The sequence below is a fragment of the Carassius gibelio genome, chromosome A6, assembly GCF_023724105.1.
Source record: "Carassius gibelio isolate Cgi1373 ecotype wild population from Czech Republic chromosome A6, carGib1.2-hapl.c, whole genome shotgun sequence".
NCBI lineage: Eukaryota > Metazoa > Chordata > Actinopteri > Cypriniformes > Cyprinidae > Carassius > Carassius gibelio.
Window position 1 is genome coordinate 24,163,553 of NC_068376.1, and position 23,780 is coordinate 24,187,332.

General features: G+C 36.5%; 1 protein-coding gene across 1 annotated transcript in view; it reads right to left on the bottom strand.

Annotated features, from left to right (window-relative positions):
- Positions 1-23,780, bottom strand: part of LOC128015821 (testis-expressed protein 264) — a 63,118-nt gene that overhangs the window by 37,213 nt on the left and 2,125 nt on the right. The window contains exon 2 of the mRNA XM_052600005.1: positions 9,890-10,111. Within this exon, the coding sequence (XP_052455965.1) occupies positions 9,890-10,111 (222 nt within the window). The remainder of the gene's footprint in view (positions 1-9,889; positions 10,112-23,780) is intronic.

Genomic DNA, 23,780 nt, shown 5'->3' on the forward strand with positions numbered 1-23,780 from the left:
AGTGTACAATTACCGCTGCAATACCAGCAGCCTGATCGCCAACATCGAACACATCTCTCTCTCGATGAGAATAACCGCTTCCTCACAGCGCTGGGAGACCAGCATTGTGTTTTGGACTTTAATGACTGTGGTTAAGAAAAGTGGGATGTGATTTTTGCCTCTTTAAATATCTCTGATGATGGACAGCGCTGTGTGAAGGCTTATTAAGGATATTAAAGGGGCGTTACTGGCAACATTAAAGAAGCACAATTTTACAATACAACAAAGGTCAGTTTGAATCAGTCAAAGTCTGTGCGTTCTTGGACTATCAAATCTATTTATTTAAACTATTGCACGTTTTAACTGATTAAAACACCCGTCTGAGAATCACTTCAGGCACATTTGTGTTCAAACACAACAGAACTGAACCAGCATCACAAAAAAATTCTTTTTGGGGGGGGGGGGGGGGGTTTGTAATTTCTGCCCAAGTAATATGATAAAATATAATTATATTAGTTCCTTGGTTAAACATTTGGTTAAAGAAATGTTGTTGTGTCGGTTGTGTGGTGTCATGCCTCAGTGTTTATAATTTTTGTTAAAATCAACCTGTGATAGGCTTATTTACACTTGTCTCAGTATATTAAACTGGTGTGTAGGATTAACAATTTTCCCCCAAAATGTGTTTCAAAATGTCCTGCGACTTAAATTTTAAGCCAAATAAATCCATTAAAGGGATAGCTCTCCCAAAAATAAAATTCTGTCATCATTTATTCACCCTGAAGTCATTCCAAACAGGATTCTTCAATAAATAGAAAGTTCAAAAGAACAGCATTTATATATAAACATTTTTACTACAATGGCTGTATGTCTAAAAAAAACATGGTAATACTAAGGTGCTATATAAATGAAAGCGAGAGTGGTATAATAATCTGTGATCATACAGCAAACACGCAGGGGAAAACAAATTCATGTTAAGGGAAAAACAGCTCAGTACACATACCTGCACGCACACTTTTAAGAAAAAAATATTGATTGTGATAGGTCTAGGTAATATTTTCTCGCATTCCACTGGGGAAATAAATGAAAATACAGTCTAGAATAATTATCAGGCAGTCAATCTTATACTATAACCGATACCATTAAAAGAATTCAACAAAAAACATTTTAAACACCTATAAGCAAATATATATATATATATATATATATATATATATATATATATATATATATATAAAATCAAATGATGTGTATATGAATGAGTGTTTGTGTGCATGGACTTTGAGGTGCTGGAGACTGATTCATGCACTGTTAATGTGTAAGGGTGTTGGTCTGACCCATCAACCATACTCCCTCCGGGTCTCACTTCCATCACCACCAACTTATCACCTTAATGCAAAAGAAAAAAGTAAATGGGAAACTATCTTAACACAAATCCAAAAGATCTATACAACTGTCTCAGGTACTGGTCTGTAGTAGACTGTGTAACGTGGGTCATTTAAACTCACAATGTTAAATACTACAAGCTTTAAAAGTCTAAGGTCCTTAAGCCATTTCCTGACAGATTTTAATAACCATTTAATGTTTTAGGTCAGAATTATTTATTAATACTCAACTCTGAAGTATCAGTAGACTTGTTTTAGCCTAGACTGCCCCATCTGAACAAATTATTAAAGTTTGAGAACCTCTGAATTAGAGGACAGACATATGGACTAACAACTTTTTCACCTGATGCACCCTTGCGAAATACAAGGTAAATAGAGTACGGTAATCATTCAGTGCCATGCCATATATTTTATCCAATTCATTAAGGGTTCATGCAAAATGAACCATATAATGTTAATGCAATCTAACAACCTTTAATGAACATAACATGCATATTTTTGGATAGCTTTGAAAACAAATCCTAAACAGATAGAAACTGAGCCCCGAACTACACTATATTTAAATACATTTTCTATTTATCTTCATGAAAATCACTCTTGCCTGAAGGGATTTTCTGCTGAACTTTCCTTAACCTCCAGAAAAAAGTGAATCCGTGAAATATCCCAAGACTGGATCTTAAGCATCCATTACAAAACCCACCATTGCTCCTGGCTCATGCCTCAGTTATCCATGATAACGTACACATATTATCAGTGTCAGCACACAGTGAACAATGCTCCACGAAGACCATATCAATTACAAAGCAGCTATATCTGGAATACAGCCGTGCCCTCACCAGAATGCATATGCACACACACACACACACACACAAATACAAACACACTCACTGATTGGCTACTTCACTGATTTAGTCAATGATCGTCTGACAAGAATAGTCTAAAAGGCTGCACAAATAGTGTAGTTAATTTTTGCTGAATGCTAGGCAATCTAAAGCCACTTTAGTCAGTTATAGCTACCACATATTTAGGCTTAGAGTGATAGAGAGAGATAGATAGATAGAGAGATAGAGAGAGAGATAGAGAGATAGAGAGAGAGAGGCACCTACTATTAACATCCATCCAATTACAAGTGGTTAGTTTGCCAGCAGATTGCCATTTAAACCTTCTTTTTCCTTCTATTATTCTTATCTAAATTTTTCTGTTTAACATTACACAACCTGATATTCTCATGGTTTTTGTGCTTGAATTGCAAAAATATCATTGACTATATTACAATTACAAATATAATTGAATATTTTTGATTGATGTACCAGTTGCATATTATATTGCCCAATAAATAAATTTTATTTTTACATTTGTTTTATAGTGTAGTTGACTACTTTTTACAAAGAGTAGTTTGGCTGCATGTTTAGCTTATTTAAATAACGACTAGTCTAGGTACAGTCTGTAGGTATTTATTTAGTTTTGAAGGAAATTAATACTTTTATTCAGTAAGGATCCACTAAACTGATCAACGTAGACAAATAAAAGACATGTATAACGTTACAAATGATTTCCATTTCAAATAAGTGCTATTCTATGACTGTGTGATCTATTTCTATTCATCAAAGAATTCTAACTTATATCAGTTTTCTAGGGGTGGTGAAAAAAATCGATTATTGATTAATCGCGAGTATGTTATGGACGAGTATGAATCGATTATTAAATTTTCAAAAATCGTTTTTTTTTTTTTTTGTTTTTTTTTTGCATTATTTTATTTTGTAAAAAAAAATTATACCGGGAGTTGAACGTCACGAACGCGCCCAGTTCCAGTTAGCAAGCAGCCAGAACAGGTGTGTAAAATGGAAAAACCAGGAGCGAGCAACCAACCGAACCACCCAGCTCCATCTGGGCTCAAAGCAAGCGTGTGGATTTATTTTGGTTTTCATGGCAGGAGCTCTAACCCTCTTGGCACCATGGTCGAGTTTACTCGACAAGATGCGGCACTGAATAAAACGGCCGATTTTGTCAAATAGGGTGTCAAATTTCACGCGACCTCCCCTGCACCAGATAGCAGACATGTAATACTTAATCTCTGACTCAAAAAAACGTAATGCTCCTTAACAAAATATTCGAGAGCGCATTGAATCAGTGCGAAAAAAAAGCGGAGCTAGTGTGAAAGTGAGCCATTTTATCTGACCAATGTTGTCAACGTCAGCGAGTATTGGCATTAGATTATTATTATTATCATTATTATTTTTATTATTATCTAATGGCATCAATAAGGCTTCAATAAACCCGCAATGAAGTGTTGGGACTTCTATTCGCGGACACTGATTCTGAAGGGGAATATCTGTATCCAGAAGATGACGGTGATATTGAAAGTGAAAGTACACCAAGCACAAACGGTGAATCCTTTGCCCAATGTAAATGGTCCTTTGCCAAATGTCAGAGGTGTGAACAATGTTTGCAGGGGTCGGAGTGTTCATTGCGAAATTAGCAGGCGTGTTAGTGTTGCGGGGACGAAGCGGGAGATTTTTTCCGCGCTAGACATGTATATTTGTCTTCTGACCGCACCTCTCCGCAATCGCGGTGACAGTATTGTAGTGGAAACTTTGTCTAATGCCTCTGGGTATGTTAGACGAGGTCGAAGTATTCATAGGACAGTTAGGAGGCAAGGTGGGGAGTCGCAATGACCCTGACAGTAGTCCGAGCTGTGCACACTCGGCGCGTGCGCGAGGCAGATCTGGCCGCGCTGCTCATAGCAGAAGCAGAGGCGATGTGACACGGGGCATAGATTTTGAACTAAAAAAGTCTTGTCTACTTGTGTTTGTGTGTCATATGAATAATATATATGTGCCCCATACATGGAATCAGAGTGCCTGCTGCATGTAGTAAACTGAAAATCCCAACCGCTACATGCATTCGGTTTGTTTCTACCATTTATTAGTAATGATTTACACAGTTTGTTTACTACTTACTGTTGTGAAATGGAAAATCAATAATCGTTAATCGAGAATCGTTAATAATCGAAAATCGACTGTAATCGAATCGGGACTTCAATAATCGTAATCGAATCGAATCGGGAAATCAGACAGATTAACCACCCCTACAGTTTTCACCAAAATATAAAGCTGCACAAAAATTTTCAACATTGATTATAAAAAGAAATAATTCTTTAAACCACCAAATCAGTATATTAAAATGACATTTTAAAATATAATGAAATAGAACAGTCTTAGAAATTGAAATAACATTACCGTTATTATGTTACCGTTTTTATTGTATTTTTAATCAAGTAAATGCAGACTGGTGAATTGGTGAGACTTGTTTTAAAAATATTACATAATCTTATTGACCCCAAATGTTTGAACAGTATGCATATATGCTTCCAAATCTTTTAGATGCCCAAAACAGATATTAATAGCAGGTGTAAATAGGCCCAAAGGAAGGCCAGGTGAAGGTAAAGAAAGTGAGAGAGATGGGGGAGGGTGGATAGGGTCTCATTAAAGATGTAGGGCTACCTGTGAGGATCAAATAGCTCGAAACAGACCGTCTGCCAGCCCACCCACACACACTCCCTCTAGAGGGGCACATTCAGCATAAAAGGGGAGCCTGTGGTCAGCTTCTATCCGTTTCTCTTTTCTCATCCTTTCTAGCTGACGTGTTAGAACCAGCTTCAGTTAATAAAAGATAACACAAAATTAGTAGTAGGAAGTAAAACCGTGCTAAGAGAAATAAGGTATTGCCTATTCAGAAAAATATTTCATGAGCGACTGGTGGTATACACACACACAAAATTCACATTTTGTACAAATTTTTAAGTAATCTTGCTTATCACCATATGTTTGATTAATCTTTTTATTAGCTTATTTTTTTTGCCCTATCAGATTCATTGCGCTTCTTTTCCAGCTGCCCACACAGTGGAAACCTCATTAAATATGGATGCCGTGTACTACCATAACCGATTTTGCATGTTTAATTTAACAAATAATAACATCAAACAGGATACAGAGGGACAGAGCTGCATTATTCATGAGCTGATGGACTAGAGGGAAATAGAATCAGTATGTTGTCCAGGTAACTGCCAAGGTGGGCGGAGTCAACTTGAGATAGATTAGCTTGAAATTAATAACATGTAATGATCATTACAAAAAGTATTTTACACGTGCAGAGAATACATCATATGTCCTGAAAATCTTCATGAAAAATAAGTTAAAAAATGGCAAAGATGTTCATTAATCTGCAAAGTAAAAAAAAAAAAAACATTTTTATAGGACTTTATAGAACTTTTTGAAACCAAGGACTATAAAAAGTGCAACCAACATTTTCATCATCAGGCAGAAAACACTAATCAGTTCAATTTCTTAAACGTGAAGTTGAGTGGATCAGTGAGATGCTTTTAATCAGATTAAAACTTTGTGTTTGGAGTTTAGTCAAAACTCTAGCATTGAGACGGGGTGCGTTGTTAGAAGACTGTAAGAGCTCAGACAAATCCCTCTAATGTAGTTCATCTCGCCCTTCCTTTATTCTTATTTCTTAAAAATCGTCTCCTCATCTCTTTTAATGGGTTTAGTCAATCCTCTGACAGCCAGCCGTCCACTAGATTCACACGGCTCACTCAAGGGTCGGCATGGACTCTCACAAACACACACATACACACACACGCGCGCGCTCACAGCTTGAAATCACTGTTACGGTGTAATGGGACTGCCCAGATACTCTGTGTAAGCTGTGTTTCTTAGGGATGAAGTCCTGTGTGGGTGCAGGAGATTCTGCCCTCTCGCTGTCTAACAGATGGCCCATGTGTTTGTGTGAGTGTGTTTATCATCTTCAGAGAAGCCTCGGCTTCTCAGCAGATTGAGAAGAATGTGTCTGTGTCTTCTAACGATAGCGGGTGGACAAGTGATTTATCTCCTCCACAAAGAACGATACATAAGAGAGGACTGAGGGACTAATCCAAATATGGAGAGGTGTGTGGGAGAGGAATAAAGAGAAGGAATTTGTCAACGGAGAAAATAAAAAGGGATATCTAGGGTTGGCAGTGGAGCAGTTCAATGTTTGACCCGTGCCACAACAGACTGCACCTCCCCGTGCCAAATGCCAAGCTCGGCAGAGAACCAACAGAAACCATTCCCAACACGTTCACTCCACAGGATATTTACAGGAACTACACACACAAGCCCGGGCTGGGTGACACACTGAATATCCACAATGAATTTAAGATTTAAAATTAAGCAACATTGTGAATATTACAGACCTTTTAAAGTCATCACTGATTGATACTTGGTAGCAAAGTTGTTGCTGGATTGTTGCCTTTTTTGGTCATCTTTTACAGGCAAGAGGGGGACAAAACGTTAAAGTTGCTGGTGGGAGCAGGACAAATGTAACATTTTGGGCGAACAGGACATCTTATGGGAACAGGATTTAAAAATCCATACAATGCAGACCTTCAGTTCATTTACATATAGGAATCAGTACAAGCTGAATCACTTTTAAAATCATTCATTCTTAATTTATCCAAAAAATTTCACAGATGACCATATGCAACAATTTAAATATACTAAAATGTATTAGTAAAATATATGTAGGTATATTCAAGTGATATTTTCGCCCCAAAAATTACAAAAAAAAATTAGACATATCATGATAACTGTTAACCATTTCAATTCAAACATACTGTTGACAAAAATATGACTATAAAAATAAGCCTGCTAGATAGTGGCAATGCATTACCAATGCTTTTAGAACATAAAAAAAATATGTTGAATATAGTAATTGTATGCAAGGGACTGATCTGCTTGAGCATATTACAGCAAACACTCTAGACATTATATGCCCTGTCTGAGTTGTCGCTGAAGTGTGGCGCATGCTCTGTGTCATAGTGGAACGTGTACAGAGGTCTTCTCATGAAGTCTTACTTCAGTTCCATATTAAAGGAAGCACCAGTCTGAACTTCTGCCAGACCTTATTCAATAAATCATTGTGAAGACATGTCCCTTCCTACATACACGTGCATTTGTGAATGTCTCTCCATTATTCATCTGCTCAGTCCCATTATTGTACACTCTGCCACTCCATATACATCATATTACAAACTCACACACACAATCCCATAATGCAACATCTTGTGCCGACTCCTACACTGCACAGCTCATGTAACTATTGCACTGCTCTTATAAGCTGCCAGACAAGCCAAGTTAGGACAGGTGTGTGTGTGTGTGTGTGAGTGTGTGAGCTGATGAGAGAAAGAGGAAAGGACAGCCCAAAAAAAAAAAAAAAAAAAAAAAGACCTGCAAGGTCAACAAGTGAAATCAGGTGCTTTCACTGTTCTTACATCATAGTTTTGGCTATTTTCAAGAAAATGGACAGAGACCTGTAGCTAAATTGTGTTTATAATCAATCCTTAATATATATATATATATATATATATATATATATATATATATATATAATAGAAAAATAGTATACATCTTACATTTTAATCAATTTCTTGAAAATATTAACCCTTTTTTTTCAGAATACCACCATAAAGATTACCAAAACTAATGTTTAATTTAAATTTAATTAGTTTAAGTGAAAACAAAATTATTCATTTTCAAATCGTAAACAAAAAATGAACCACAATTCACTGAGGTAGTGATTGTGAAATCAGCAATGGCTCTGAGCTGCATTCACTAAAAACATTGTAAGCCAAAGTATATCACAGAAACCATTCAAACCAAAGGTCTCTAAAATCATCTTAGGCTTGTGATGTTCCTGAGAAACACTGCCTTGACTGATTCCCTGACTGAATAGATTGACTGCATTCAGCAATTTAAATAAGACTGATTTATTAAGTTGTAATTCAAACTGTTTACAAACAAGCAGGTTTGAGACTGTTTTGTAAATCTATTCAACTGACGGACTCATTAACAGGATCTGGTTAATAAAAGCCACTTGTTCACAAATCAAACATCAAAATTCACACTGCACACACTCTAACAAAATAATATCTGACAAAAACACATATGGACATAAAGTTATCTTGACAGCATCTACATTATAAATTATTGCTGCAAATGTTTATTTTATGTTATGTTTATTTTAGTCACAGTATGGAGCCATGCCAGTCCATTAACTACATACATTTCTTGTATTCAAGGGTAGTATGTAGACAAAATACAGTTTATCTAGGGAAATAAGTGAGCATCTGGTACAGACAGCATTGTACTATATGTGATGGCCCATGCACCAGTGCAACAACTAGGACAGATTGTCATGTCAATATTGCAAGCCACGAGTTTGCCAATTTTGGTTGTGCATTCCAATGTGCACAGCTACCACAATGCAAAAGTGTTATATGGGGCTGCAAATGCATTGAAAGCTAGCTGCTAGTGTACACTAGATGTTTACTTATTGGAAAAAGATCACAAAAACAGCATTAGAACTAGCGCTAGCACAATCATCAAACATGATTGACAATTAGCATACAGTTTAGAATGGTGTTATGGTAATTTACCAATATAAATGTATTGCAGATTTTTTATTAATGTTCAATAATTTAATGTACTTTTTTTATTGTAGTTAAATCTAGGGCTTTATTAGTCTGATTCAAAGGAGAATCAGAAGGCCGAATCCTGACTGGATGAGAGGAGGAGCTGGGGATGGAGGAGGGTAATTAGCTATTAAGCAACATGGAATCTGCTGATAATACTAAAGGACCTTATATTTAGATGCTGTGATAGGAATTGTATCCCTTTAGGTAGACCTGGAACAGCTGAAAGTCAGCTGATACGAGCTTGACTGACGTGAGTTGCCAGAACTAACGCTATGCCTGATTTCTGTCAGAACAGCTATTGTCAAAGATGACAGACAGTTAGCACATAGTCTGGATTGGTGGTATGGTTCTTTTCTGGACAATAAATCCCTGCACATTTATGTAGCTTAGCATAGATAAGAGCAGGGAGAGCAGCGATACACATCAGATGATACTCTAGGATCTTACATATGGATGCTGTGATAGACGTTGTATCCCTATTGGTTGACATGGATCAGCTGAGAATTAGCTGATGCGAGCTTGACTGATGTGACCTGCCAAAACTAACACTTTGCTTGATAACCAGCAAGCTCACACAAATTGAACTCATTAACAGCCCCTTTACCATCTCTCCATCAAGTTATCTGTCCAAACAGAAGTTGTTAAGTTGTTACCTCCATAAGATCTGCCATATATTGACCAGTAGCAATGTGAGGTGTGTACAGCACCATAGAAATTACAGTATATAAAGCAGAGCGGTTCACTCCAACCAAGTTCAGTCAAGGTATCCTATATTGTAATTTAGTGGTATATTATCAGCTGTGAGAATGGTTTGGAAATTGATAAACCCTGCAACTCAATAACAGTCTGCAACACATACATTGGGATTCCATTTTGCTGTAAACTATAAGTTGAGCCATGTTCTATAAAAGGTAAACATACAGCATACATTAAACAAAAACAAAACATTCATGCAGTAGTTCTTTGTTAGTAATTATGAGTCAAATGTAAAAATAAGCATGACTGTTACCTTTATATACTGTTGTAGTTCAGGATAGACTCTATAAGCACCACAGACGGGGGACAGAGTGCATCTGTTTGGAAACGAGGAAGTTACAGCACAGGTGACTTCTGGGAAGGAGATGACCTTGTAGCCGAATTTCTCGTATAGACGCTGAAGCTCTTCATCAGGTTTCTCTTCATTTTCACACAGTATGCTGCCCACTACATACCGACACTGATTTGCTTGAGTCTGAAACAAAAAGAGAGAGAGATTACGTCAGACTGTGCCTGCAAGAAAAAAATATTTTTCAGGTCAGATAACAAAGTCTACACATTTCTGCAAAGTACTTCTAGGTTTTCTAAACCGTTTTTTTTCTCAGCTATGGCCTATATTTGTGGTTTCAACAATTTCTCATAAGCCCACCCCAAAATGCCAGAGCGGTCTGTGTTTTGGTCAGATGGTTTCTTATTATGTTTTACAGTGCTATCTACAAAAAGCTTTAACCGCCTTTGTTAACAACATAAAATGCCCAAGAGTTTTAGACTCAGTGTAGGACGGTTTAAACACCCCCTCAAAATCACATATGCACTGGAGCTAGCAATCAAATGATACATTAATGACAAAACAGTTAAGGCGTTTATAAAGTTGACATCTCTAATTACTTATCTAGCATGCAGTGGTGTCAAAAGTACTGGCATTCATTACTCAAGTAGAAGTATAGATACTAGGGTTTAAAAAGACTTTTGTAGAAGTTGAAGTATCAACTCAAGCTTTTTACTCAAGTAAAAGTGTAAAAGTACTGGTTTAAAAAACTACTTAAAGTATAAAAGTAAAAGTAATGTAAGGGGAAAAAAATGCCATTAAGAACAAAAGCTTAGGCCGCACCACAGGGGCCTATTGTGTACTACCCCACCTCCTCAAAAAACATTTTTCTAAAGGCCATATGCCATAATGACTATAATGTTATATTAAAATGTTCATGTTGAAAAATTTGGGATGCACTAGGCTTCCTGTTTCAGCCGCATATATGAAAATACAAAAATGGTGTGCACATCCCAAACATCCAATTAGGACACAGGTGCAAGACAACTAAATGATATAGACAAATAAAGAAGTGAAGTCTGAACACTGAAAACTACTGCTCCAGAGGAATTTAATCAAGCAACGTTTCGACCTTCAGGTCTTCATCAGCCGCATATATGCCCATTTAAAATGAACGCACTTTAGTACAATGCAAATACATTAAAGGACTAGAGATATGATGACTAGTTGCCAATAAGTATTGTTATGGTGCAAAAAGTCAAACTTCAGAGGCTTGTCATCAATAACTTTTAATGGAATGTAAATGTACATCCAAGATTAGCTGCAGGAATCTGCGAGGGCGATGGACAAGAACATTGGTGCAGGCTTAATAACAATTACACTTGTATGGTTGTCTATTTACAGTAAACATTATAGTGCTGTCAAAATGAATGATTAATCCAAGTGATTAATCAAAAACTAAAACTGAAAAAGAAATCATAATCCTGATACTTTCTTGATTGATAGCTTCTTGTATTTGGTACATACGTCTGCTATGTCCAGTGTTGGGGGTAACGAGTTACAAAGTTGGTATAGCCTACTTATCACAACTTTGTCAATCGCATCGTCAATCGAAAACGCTAAATTATTCAAACGTCTCGCTACCAAACTACCTACAGTAGCTTAATTTGTGGAGGACGAAGAAAAAGCACTCATTTGGTAAATGAGCCAGTGAGAAATAATAACTTTTAAGTAGGGTCCAGTGCCTTTTCAATACTTTTAAAACGGTACCGGCTCCTAAATGGTGCCTGAACCGATACTTTAAAAAAAAGAACCACAAAAAAACTATGGATAACTTTAAAGAACATTACAAATATTTTAAATAAATCCATAGCTTGTTGTGCAAGTTGTGCTTCCCTTAATCTAAGCCTAAAAAATGTATTTCACAATCTGGGTCATTATTTAATACAAAACCACACATAATGTTTCTACTGTATCTCTGTCACTCACTCTGATATTTAGTTAAGATGAGTGCTGTCTGTCACTGTCTTAAATCAGTTCTGTGAATTACTGTATGGTCATTCTTTATAAAGTAGCAACAATGTCGTTTTTAAAATACAGTACTGTGCAAAAGTCTTATGGAAAAATGAGTATTTTCTCCCCAAAAAGGGTTTTAAGCCAGTTATTTATATCTTTTGCTGTAGTGTGTCAGTTGGAAATATCAGTTTGCCATTAATTTTAATAATAATCTAGTGCGATTTTGAATGCACAAGCAGTCTGACAACGGCAAAATAAATGTTTGGAAATGTAAACTGATATTTTATACTGACACACTACAGCAAAATATATAAATAACTGTCCGAACACCATTCTTTTAAGTGAAAATACTAAAGTGTCTAAGACTTTTGCACAGTAGTGTATGTATAAAGTCCGTATGATTAAATTAAGTATATTTAAGTAAGTGTAATTAAAGTATGTGTTCATTCATATGTGTTAAGGGCTAGATTTTCGCTGGAGGAAACGGCTGTGGTGTGATGAGCGAAAACTTTACAGATGAGAAACCGACTGCTACCTCGTGACCTTTTGTAAACTGTATTTATGACAAAGAACTGCACAGATATGGATATTCTAACAATCTATCGATAAACACACACCTTGTGTCCTCTGTTTGTTTAAGTGCGCATGCGCTGCTCCGTTCGCGGTCTGCGCCTCTGCGGATTGAAGAGCGCGCTGAAAGACGGGAGGAGACGGTCTGACGCTGGTTTCATGTGAAATTTAAGCGGACTGACTCTGAGGCGATCGGATACCGTTTCCATACCCAACCCTACTTTTAAGAAATATATTTTTTGATAAACGAACCCAAAACTGTCTATGTCCTGGCTGGACTGTGATGTGATTTGTGTCACGTGCAGGTGCGATGGATCGCGTACAGACCAATAGGGTGTAGGAATGGTATATGTTTATACTTCTCATCCAACCACAATCAAATTCACTCCATCCGGATGGCGCGATTTATCTGGATAGGTTTTTTTTTTTTTTTTTATTAATGATGACAAGCCGGAATGTAAACAAGCCGAAATGAAATAGCAGTAACGAAGCTATTTTTAAAATGTAAGGAGTAGAAAGTACAGATACTTGCCTGAAAATGTAAGGAGTAGAAGTAAAAAGTCGGCTGAAAAATAATCACTCAAGTAAAGTACAGATAACCCAAATTTCTACTTAAGTACAGTAACGAAGTATTTGTACTTCGTTACTTGACACCTCTGCTAGCATGTGCTCGCCCACTACGTCGGTGAATGATTCAATATGTTGCTAACATCCTTATTTTAGACTGCATGCTGCATGTCGGTATTGTCGGGCGACGATTAAATGATCTTCTCGAGAAGTTGACAGCAGTGACAGGAACCGACATCATGCTAAATGTATCAACATCCTTTTCATAAACCTATTCGTTTCCTGTTTCTTGATCTGTCATTCTTTTCCACCTCCATCCTTTGAATCTCTCTCCCTCTCTCTCTCTACCCTGCCGTACTTTTCACTTTGTGTGCATTTTGTCCCTTTTCCCAGAACGAAGAGCTTGTTTCTCCAACCAGGGACTAATGATGGTATTCAGAACTCTCTCCATCGCTGCTGTCCTACACAACTGTCAGCAAATTAAGTGGGAATTTCTGGCAGTTCTCCAGACAGCGCACCCTGGAGACAACAGGCAATTACTAGGAGCAAGAAGGCCTAGAAGTAAACTTCCCTTCACTTGTCGTTTGCCGGTTTATGTCAAATAATTCAACCATCCAATGTGGATGAAACAAGTAAATGCAGTACCAATTCAAATAATAAGCAAAGCACTCTCAAACACTCTGCCAATCAAAGATAACTGGGAAGACTTGGTCGCCAGACATCCACGAAAAGGAAGCAAATTCATAATCAGTGTTCCTGGCAGTGGCCCTAGATTTGACTACAAACATCAATGGGCATGCTTAGGCCTTCTCTGAAGGCCTAATATTTTTTCGAGTTGTTGTGCTGGCCATGTGGACGGAGAGAAGAAGCAATACAGTGTGTTACGCATCTTTCCAAACTCACTGCGCTTCTCTACGATAGTACACTGAAATAGCCAGTCTAAAAATGGCTCTGCGGCCACATTTATAAACGGATCTTCTTAATTTCCCAATTTACTCAGAATACTAATGATTTGAACTGGATGAAATAGGAAACAGTCTCTGAATGCATGTTGTGCCCTTGAGAATATAAGATGGCCACTAAAACACAGCACATTGCCATTTGCTTGGCTTCTTTCTCTGTATTCCCTCCAGAGGCCTGCTGCAGGGAAAAGCAATTTTCAAAAGCAAATCTCTGCTCGGCTTTGCATAGCCCGTCGTTTTTAGACAGATAAAGGCTCTGCAACAATAAAAGGTGGTAATTCTTTATTAGCAGACATGTAACAAGGATTTACTTCTATCATCTTTCCCAACCCTTATCCTCACCCTTTGCCAATTCTCCCAGGTCTAGGACTTCCGGGAATTCCCCCCCAAGCCTCGTTTGGCATTGCTCACGGGTAACACACAGTTTGTGAAGCATGCACTCCAGGGAGAGTGTCACTTTTTTTTAAAGGGTTGGCAGAGAAATGGCAAAACCTCTCTGCATGCCGCAGAAGTCTCTAAGGTGCTCAGATCTGCATAATTGTAGAGAGTGAGGCGGCTCAGCCTTGGCTCAAGAGGCGACTCATGAAAATTCAACAGGCACCACATTAGCAGCACCACATCATTTAGACATTGATAAATAATTCACAGACGGTGAATCTTCAGACTTCGCTCCAAAATTAACACACTTGGAGATTACTGGAGCAAGTTTATATACATATACATATGTATATATGCATATACATATGTATATATGCATATACGCTGTATATACACACACACACACACACACACACACACACACACACACACACACACACACACACACACACACACATATATATACAGTACAGACCAAAAGTTTGGACACACCTTCTGATTCAAAGAGTTTTCTTTATTTTCATGACTGTGAAAATTGTAGAGTCACACTGAAGGCATCAAGGGCTATTTGACCAAGAAGGAGAGTGCTGCGCCAGATGACCTGGCCTCCACAGTCACCGGACCTGAACCCAATCGAGATGGTTTAGGGGTGAGCTGAACCGCAGACAGAAGGCAAAAGGACCAACAAGTGCTAAGCATCTCTCGGGGAACTCCTTCAAGACTGTTGGAAGACCATTTCAGGTGACTACCTCTTGAAGCTCATCAAGAGAATGCCAAGAGTGTGCAAAGCAGTAATCAAAGCAAAAGGCTGCTGCCAGTTGGATTTGAGGCTACCAAACCATATGAAAAGAAACAGATAGTGAGCTTAACATGGCTGCCCTGGTTTGAACCATTAGCTAAAGTTTGTGAAGTAGAGTTTTCATGGTGCTTCTCAGTATGTTTCATACAGAGAGCAAAATTCCACTTGGAGACCTCCGGTGGAATGTTCTAGAAACCATTAAGGTGTGTAATTACTAAAAGATGCATGGAGTTTACTTTAGAGATCAGGTCAGGACGTTATATGGCACAGAACAACTTTGTAGTCTGACTTTAAATTTAAAATATACCTCAGAGTCCTTCTCTCTATAAAAATTGTAAGGTCTGTTTCATACCACATGCATAAGCACCAAATAAGCAAAGCATCAACATAAATGCAACAGCAAGCTCACATTATGTTTCTGCACCATAACAGAACTGCAGAAGAACAAACGACATCCACACAATCTAAAATTTAGAATTAAATCCAAGGAAAAAAGTCAGAGGCTATGTATTTAACACTGGACATTAAAGTCCTGAATCAGCATCAGGGAGACCTCTGCTAACCACCTAGAGGAGCTGCAGGTATGCTATAATCAGAACAGACAAAAGTCTTTAAAAAGTTTAGGTTGGCTTAAAACTATTTATCAAGCTTTTGACTAACACACAAGCTTCACTGCTTACAGAAAATAGTGTCTCGAGATACAAGTAGAAGCAAAACCAGGCTGTATGCAACATGGCGAGTGTAACAACACTATCCAGGTCAACAAGCAGCAAACCACCACATTAAGCTTACAGCTAGCCTGCATACATTAAAGAATAATAGCAATGACACACTAGTGGATGAGCCTAGAGCTAATGTTTTTCACACGAGTTTGAAAAAAGGCTTTTCAGAGGGGCTAGGCAAGGAGTTGCATTACACATGACATTTATTAGACACGGGCATGAATTGCAAAAATGTGTTCCAGTTCCTGGATTCCACCTGGTAAGTTCAGTTAATTTCTGTGAATCCATTTTCAGTGAGACAATTTTACATTTTGATTCAACGATTCATTTTAATCATCACTGAAAACTATTCATGCAAGTCCTAGAGTGTCATTTTATATTAAATATTTATAAATATATTTATATGCTAAAAATGATAAGCACATATCAAAAAACTTAAATAATTTATAAATATTGCCGTGTATGACTAGGTATTGGTGCATAAATGAAAAATTAAATTTTAAGAGCATTTAGAGCACATAAATTAAGAACACACACACTTTTATATCACCCTAAATCAAATTATACATTGATGTAACAGTAATTAATTACTGTTACATCAATGTATAACCTACAATTTCCAGAAGATGATTAGCTGCCCTGAATGCTCCAAATGCTGAATAGCCTCCTATGCTGACTCAAATTGAAACTGACGGCGTATCATTTCCTCGGAACTGTAGGTGCGGTGTTGGGTAGGGGGCAATCTGGACAAAATTAATGGGGCAGAAAATAGAGTATGCAAAAAAGCCCAGTTTGGAAAGCCTGTGATAATATTTGAGTTGTCATGGAAAAGGATCACAAGAGTTTCGGTATTTGTATTTAGCTGACAACCGCAAGAGTCTGCACTGCAATAGCCAAAATAATCAACCTGAAGCTTTAAGGAAAACCTTTTACATTAATGTGATTCTTAATAATGCATGCTTCAGATTAAGTTCTCAATTAAAGATGGTTAACATCAGATGGATGCTTCATACATAAATCAGAGAAGAAACGCGAGGAACACCTCACATGCTCTCGATTCCGGCTTCATTAGCTGACTGACACCGCTAAACTGAAGCGCCTGGAACCACAATGACCGTCCATCATTCATGTCCTGCTCTCACAACCAGGCTATAACTAATCATAACTCCCAGCTCCAGGCTAAGTTCACGCCATCAGTCCTAATTAAAAAAGGCAGAGGAGGGCGACTGGCATTCAAAAGTCAAGCATGTAGGACATTTTGCTAGTAGCTGGACAAAACACTCATGACCGGTTCATTTCCTTTTGTCATGTGAACAGTAAGTTCAGATAAAGTGCTGAAAAGGTGAAGAAACCAGTAATATGAAGACTCAGCAGAGATTTATCCTGAAAATGGCAATAAATGTGAGGACAGTCTACCGTTTAATGCCATCTAAGATGAGGTCTTCTTAATCCCTAAACTTTAAACCAGTGCCCTGAGACAACAAAAAGTCATTCTGGAGAAAGCATTTCCCCCTTCTTTTCTATTCGTTCTTGTAAAATGCACTTATTCCCCTGCTCTGTGTCTTCAGATGGGTAAACAAGACAAAATAATGTACAAGAAAGCTGAACATGAGGGATCAGGTCAGAGCCCAACCTAGAAATGTGTCTCTCTATTTCTAGCAGTAAACATAAATGTATTGGCATGTTTGGCATGGGCATGGCGAATCCAAAACTAGACATTTTCAACTTTGACTAGTTCAGTGGGTTGTCAGAATGACTAGATAGCCTAAGGAAACGCTGTATATAATTGGGCTGGTTTAGGGTCATGTTCTCCAAAGACCATTTACATTTCTTAGAGATACATACATTACTGTTCAAAAGAAGTAACTCTTTTCAACACTGATAAACAAAAAAAAATTTTTCTTGAGCACCAAGTCAGTGCATTAGAATGAGTTCTTGAGAATCATGTGCCACTGAAGACTTGAGTAATGTCTGCTGAAAATATACATTATTATATTAAGATAAAATACTTATTTTAAACTGTTATAATAATTCACAATATTTCTATTTTTACTGGATTAATGCAGTGTTGGTGGGTATGAGAGACTTCTTTCAAAGCATTTTTATAAATATTACCGACCCCAAACTTTTGGCAAAGGTAGTGTACATGCAAAGTGCCGCTCTTCAATAGAGTAATATATTAAAAAAATAAATAGCCTAACTCTTATTCTTTATTCCACAAAATTACCGTAGTCCTCAAAACCTGCAGGTTGTGCATAAAATGAGAACACTGCTCACAGCAAGTGATTTGAAGTTTGAAAATAATTGTCTTGAAATCGAGTGAAAGCTGCGTTTTGATGACTGTAGCAGCACTGCTTCAAAGGTGATGAACTGAAAGAACGATGCGACTGCTATGAGAGGGTCGCTGTAGGATGCTGCTGACAGTCTGGTGCATTAATGTCCTAACCAGATGTGATAAAAGTGAAAAAGCTCTTTTGTCTATATTTATATTTATTCTATATTTATTAAATGTAATACTTCAGACAGACAGATTCGATGAGTTGGGTGTTTGACTGTGAAGAATTCTTTGACCTACAAAACAGAACATATAGCAAAGAGAACAATAAAGACATGTCAGAGTGATTTTAGTTTAGACGATGAATGTATAAGGCAGAGTATAGGGACTTGATGTGCTGTGAAATAGCTGTAAAGGCTTCGCTGGTTCGCTGATTTAATACATTAACTCTCGACAAACTAGGCCAGTTTTAAATGGCAGCTCTTTGCTTCTACCATTAACTTTCATGATTGATTCAGTGTTTGCGGAGGTTCTGCTGATTGTTCATCAAGCCCGTGTTCCACAGAAGTAACAACTGATTCACTTTGACTGCCATATAAAACCTGAAAAGCATCCTCTCCAATCAGCCCTGAGTGTGGACACTTGAGCTGAATGAACTGCCTGAAGAGAATAAGCTCTTCCATTTATAAACAGTAATAAATAGGCTGGTTTCATGCTGGTGCATCACAAGGCTGAATGGCATTAATGAAGGGTGACTGAATGTAAAAATCATTTAGAGTTCAAACAGTTGGAGCATAAAAGTTCAAACTTGTCTCAACTCTGAAGTTTTTTCCCTGACTCATAATACCCTGCATAAGTCACAAACCATCACTTGAGTCAGTGTTTCTGGTATAAGCTATGACCATCCACAGAAATGGGTCAGAATTAGGGTGGGAAACCAAATTAACAGCACATTTGTTGGTTCAACTGTTTCTGTTCTCATTCCCTATATCAGATCATAACGGTGACTGCTCATACTTTCAAAACTTTTGCCATAAGTTTAATCTAAAATAAGACCGATCATCAACAAGAAAATTGACAAAATTGACTCTCTCAATACTTGGAGTGGAATTCACAAGAGGCCTCATGATATGTTTTTATTATTACAATACGTAATTGGCATATGATGTTAATGTGATTTTAAACATTTTGTGATTTTTAAACACACCGACTGTGTGAGTATTGCAATAACATATTGCAATAATTTTTTTGCAAATATTCCCAAAGGACATTTTTCCACATCTGTTTATCTAATAAGTTGAAGTTCTCAGTCTGTTTATCTCACTTTATTTTTATTGCTGCTAAATTGGATTGTCAAGCAGACAGATTGATCAACACAGAAAAAACTTCACCAATATTGGTATGAAAAAGCAACTGATTTTAGCATTCAGTTCCAAAAACGTATTTTTATTTATTTGGAAACGGTGTATACTTTTATTTAGAAAGGATGCATTAATCTGATCCAAAGTGACAGTAAAAAGTTAAAACATTTAAATTGTTACAAAAAGTCCTATTTAAAAACAAATTCTTTTGAATTGTGTTCATCAAAAAAAAAAAAAAAAAAAATAACAAATAAAACACTGTTAATAATAATAAATGTTTCTTGAGCACCAACCCAACATAGTAGAACGATTTCTGAAGGATAATGTGACACTTAAGATATGTTTATAAATTGTAACAGTATTTCACAATATTACTCTTTTTTTCTGTATTTTTCTTCAGATGAATGCGACATTATTTGAACCAATAGTTTTGCTATGTTTAGTGACGCTATACTACTCATCATTGGAAATACTGCATGTACTGTAAATATAAACTGTGTTTATGTCTAGAATATGAACCACTAAGAAGTGTCATTTAAATGCAGAAGATGAATCACAGGTTTTCCATTGCCACTAATAAGCCAGTAGGTACAGTCATTCTCAGTATTTATATATATATATATATATATATATATATATATATATATATAAAAAAGATCTACCTCACTAAAGTGTAAATTCCTCTATTTTACGCTGTCAAGCTCAAACACTTTGGCTCCGCTGGTAGCTGACCTTCTGAACAGACCATATCAACCCCTGCCTCCTGCGGGAGAGCTGAGCATACTAATAAGTTCAGAGCATAATGCCAATTAAAATCGGACAGCGACCTCAGTGAGTGCTAACAACCGATCATAGTCAGATCTCAAGCTAATTGGCTTTAGGGGAGACAGTGGCTGGACACTAAAAGGTGAGAATGCCAATCGAAAGCCCCAACCCATCTCAATACAAAGACAATAAACAGGGGAATCCCCTCGGATGTCACCCCTGCACATGACTGCATTAAGCAGCTGGGAGAGCAGCCAGAGTACTGTAAAACAGCATCACTGTATGCAATGCAATGTAGCTCAGAACAAAATCGCCTACATGAATGGTACCAGAATCATAACACTCAAGGTATTCTATTATATACAATGATCAGTTATATTCACATGGCACATGGCTTTTAAAATGAATGAATGTCACTGCATAACTAAATATTAAAACCACAAAAGACATGTAAACAAATTCAAACAAAACATTAATAAAAATGACAGTTATTGTAATTGTAAAAGTATCATTATTAGAATTACTGTTGTTGTTTATAACAATAGTAATTATCATTATTTTAATAATCTAAAAAAGGGCAAACAATAATTATTATTACTATTATTATTGTTCTATTTCCTACTGCTTCCTACTACTACTAATAATTAGTATTATAATGATTATTTAAAACAGTTATTTAATTATTTAAAATATTATTTTAAAAAAGTGTCCAAGTATACTGTATAGCCACTGTACTCATACATAATAAAAGAATCCAATTATTAGCAATATTATGTTGTTGTTAATAATAATTATTATCTAAAAATGACAAACAATTATTATTATTACTATTATTGTTGTTGTATTTACTACTTCTAATACTACTACTACTAATAATAGTAGTACTAGTAGAAGTAGTAGTAGTAATAAAATGATTACGAAAAAATAAAAGAAGACCTGTACATCCTTGACAATCAACCTGTATGCCTGAACTGGACAATTTCCACTGCAAGTTACTTTCTTTATCCTGCACCATGAGTGCCATCTAGTGGTTAGAGATCTACTGGCCTGATTACAAAAAAATGCATGACCTGCTTTGACAACTTTCGTAGAAACACAGGGATCAGCTTAAGCCAACTAAGCTAATGTGTTTTTATGCTTTTTTTACGCAGCACTGGGAGAACACCCTTTACTTTGCATTTCCTTTTTGGTTTAGCAGTGCAAATATCTGAATAGTTCGGCCCCACCAAAAAATTACAATCCCATCATAACTTCACATCACCACAACTTTTAAATCACATCTTTACTTTTTTCTTCAGAACACAGATAAAGTTGTTTGATTTCATACAAATAAAGTGCATTATGACTATGGCTGCCAAACAAGGTTTCTTGTTCCTCACACATTTCAGAAGACTTGGAATATAGCCCAGAAACTGCATGGACTATTTTATAATGCATTTAAGGTGCATTTTTTGTTTTTGTTTATCCTTTAGTAGCTTGACAGTACCTTGTCTCCATCTACTTTGAAAGATTGCAGCTCAAAATTTCTACTAAATTTCTCCTTTTGGGTTCCATCCATGTTAAAGAAAGATTTATATATATATATATATATATGGTTTAGAACAACATAAGGGTGAGTAAATGATGACAGAATTTTCATTTTGGATGAACTAAGCATTTCATTTAGCTCACTGGAAAAGAAACATATAATTTAATGCATAATGTCATGCCATGTCTCTTTTTCCATTTACAAAAAATACTGGGGCACCACCATGAAGTGAAGTACCGAATGGGTAATAGCATGGAACGTTATAATATTAATAATTGTTTTTCCCCCACAAGTAAGCTGGTTTGTCTTGAGTGTGTATAATAATATCAATGGTGTTCATAGTGTAATATATTCCTAACTCACTTCAGACAATATCACAGCCATTAGTACGGTCTGTAACAAAATACTGCCAGCCTGGAATTCACTTTATTTTTAGTGTCCAATTTTTAAACCTACATTACTTACATTTTGTCCGAGTCGCTTCACCTTATGGTTTCAATAGGCCTTGTGTTGAATGTAGAAGCATGTGACTAAAATGTTTAATTTTTTCCTTTTTCTATTCTAAGATGTATGCCATATTCAACCGAGTGTCTGTCCAATTAGGTCCACACATTTACTTAAATCACAAAGAAAAGGCTTAATTTGAATGATTAAATTGATTTGTGACATAACAGACATCCTTTGACATATTTTGATTGTTTGGACAAACAGAATGACTATATTAACACTATATTCTAAGATTTCTAATCAGCAATTCTGTGGGTAGATTACTTAAAAATTGTAGTATGCTACTGATTCCAAATTACATTACATAAATTGTTGTTAGTATCATAATTGATATCATCATTTTAGGTAATATAATCAGAGTACTTTTTGATTACTTTTGACCTAACTAGTTTATCACATTGATTAAAATAGGACAATCTTATATTATAGGGGTGGTGTTGGCGCAGGGGATAAGGCACATGCCTTTGGTGTGAGAGACCCGGGTTCGAATCCACTATGAGACACCAATGTGTCCCTGAGCAAGACACTTAGCCCCCAGTTGCTCCTAGTTGGAATTGTAAGTCACTTTGGATAAAAGAGTCAGCTAAATGAACAAATGTAAAATGTAAATGTTATATAAAAATAAAAATAAAATTTCTCTTGATGAACTATCTGGTGTATAACCTCAAAATGGGCCAATGGTACGTTCCCAGTCATTCCTTCACAAACCAGCAATTCCATTTGGCATTGGGTGTCATACTGCACAATATAAAATAGAGCAGTTACCACGGCTCTCAACTTTCATTTCCAATGTGCAACCATAAATCTGATGCACAATTACTGCATAACTGCTGTGGTGACTGTACATACAGCCTTGGATCAGTGCAGAAATGCTAATGACATCCGTCCAGGGAGTCTATTAGCATGACCTGTTCTGGTTTAAATATTCATCTATTAAATGCTTAAACATCAGACATATTTTGCATGCTGTAGCTCTTCCATTTTCCGCTGACCAGGCCAAATTCAATCCATTCTCTTTGAGTTGTGCATGCATGAAGTGCAACTTTTTAGATTATACCTAATATATGCGTATGAAACACTAAATAGTAATGTATAATAGTGGATATGAAACTTAAGATTGACTTAGGGTTAGTGTTAGAGCAGACTTTTATTTTTGTTGTGGCCATGAAGTTTAAAAAAAAAAAAAAAAAAACAGATGAATCATACAGTAAGTATAAAACACATACAAATGAAATGCTTGAGGCTTGATTCTCATGAGTCTGTGCTGCAAAATCAAGTGAGAAAAAATGGTTTCTCAGTAAGCAGCTCACTAATGGACCAGAAAATAGTGAACCTGCTGTTTTGCAAGATTACAATTATACCTGCAACGACAACCCTCAAATTATTACTTAAATGCATCATGTTAGTACTGTGGTAATGTTTGAAA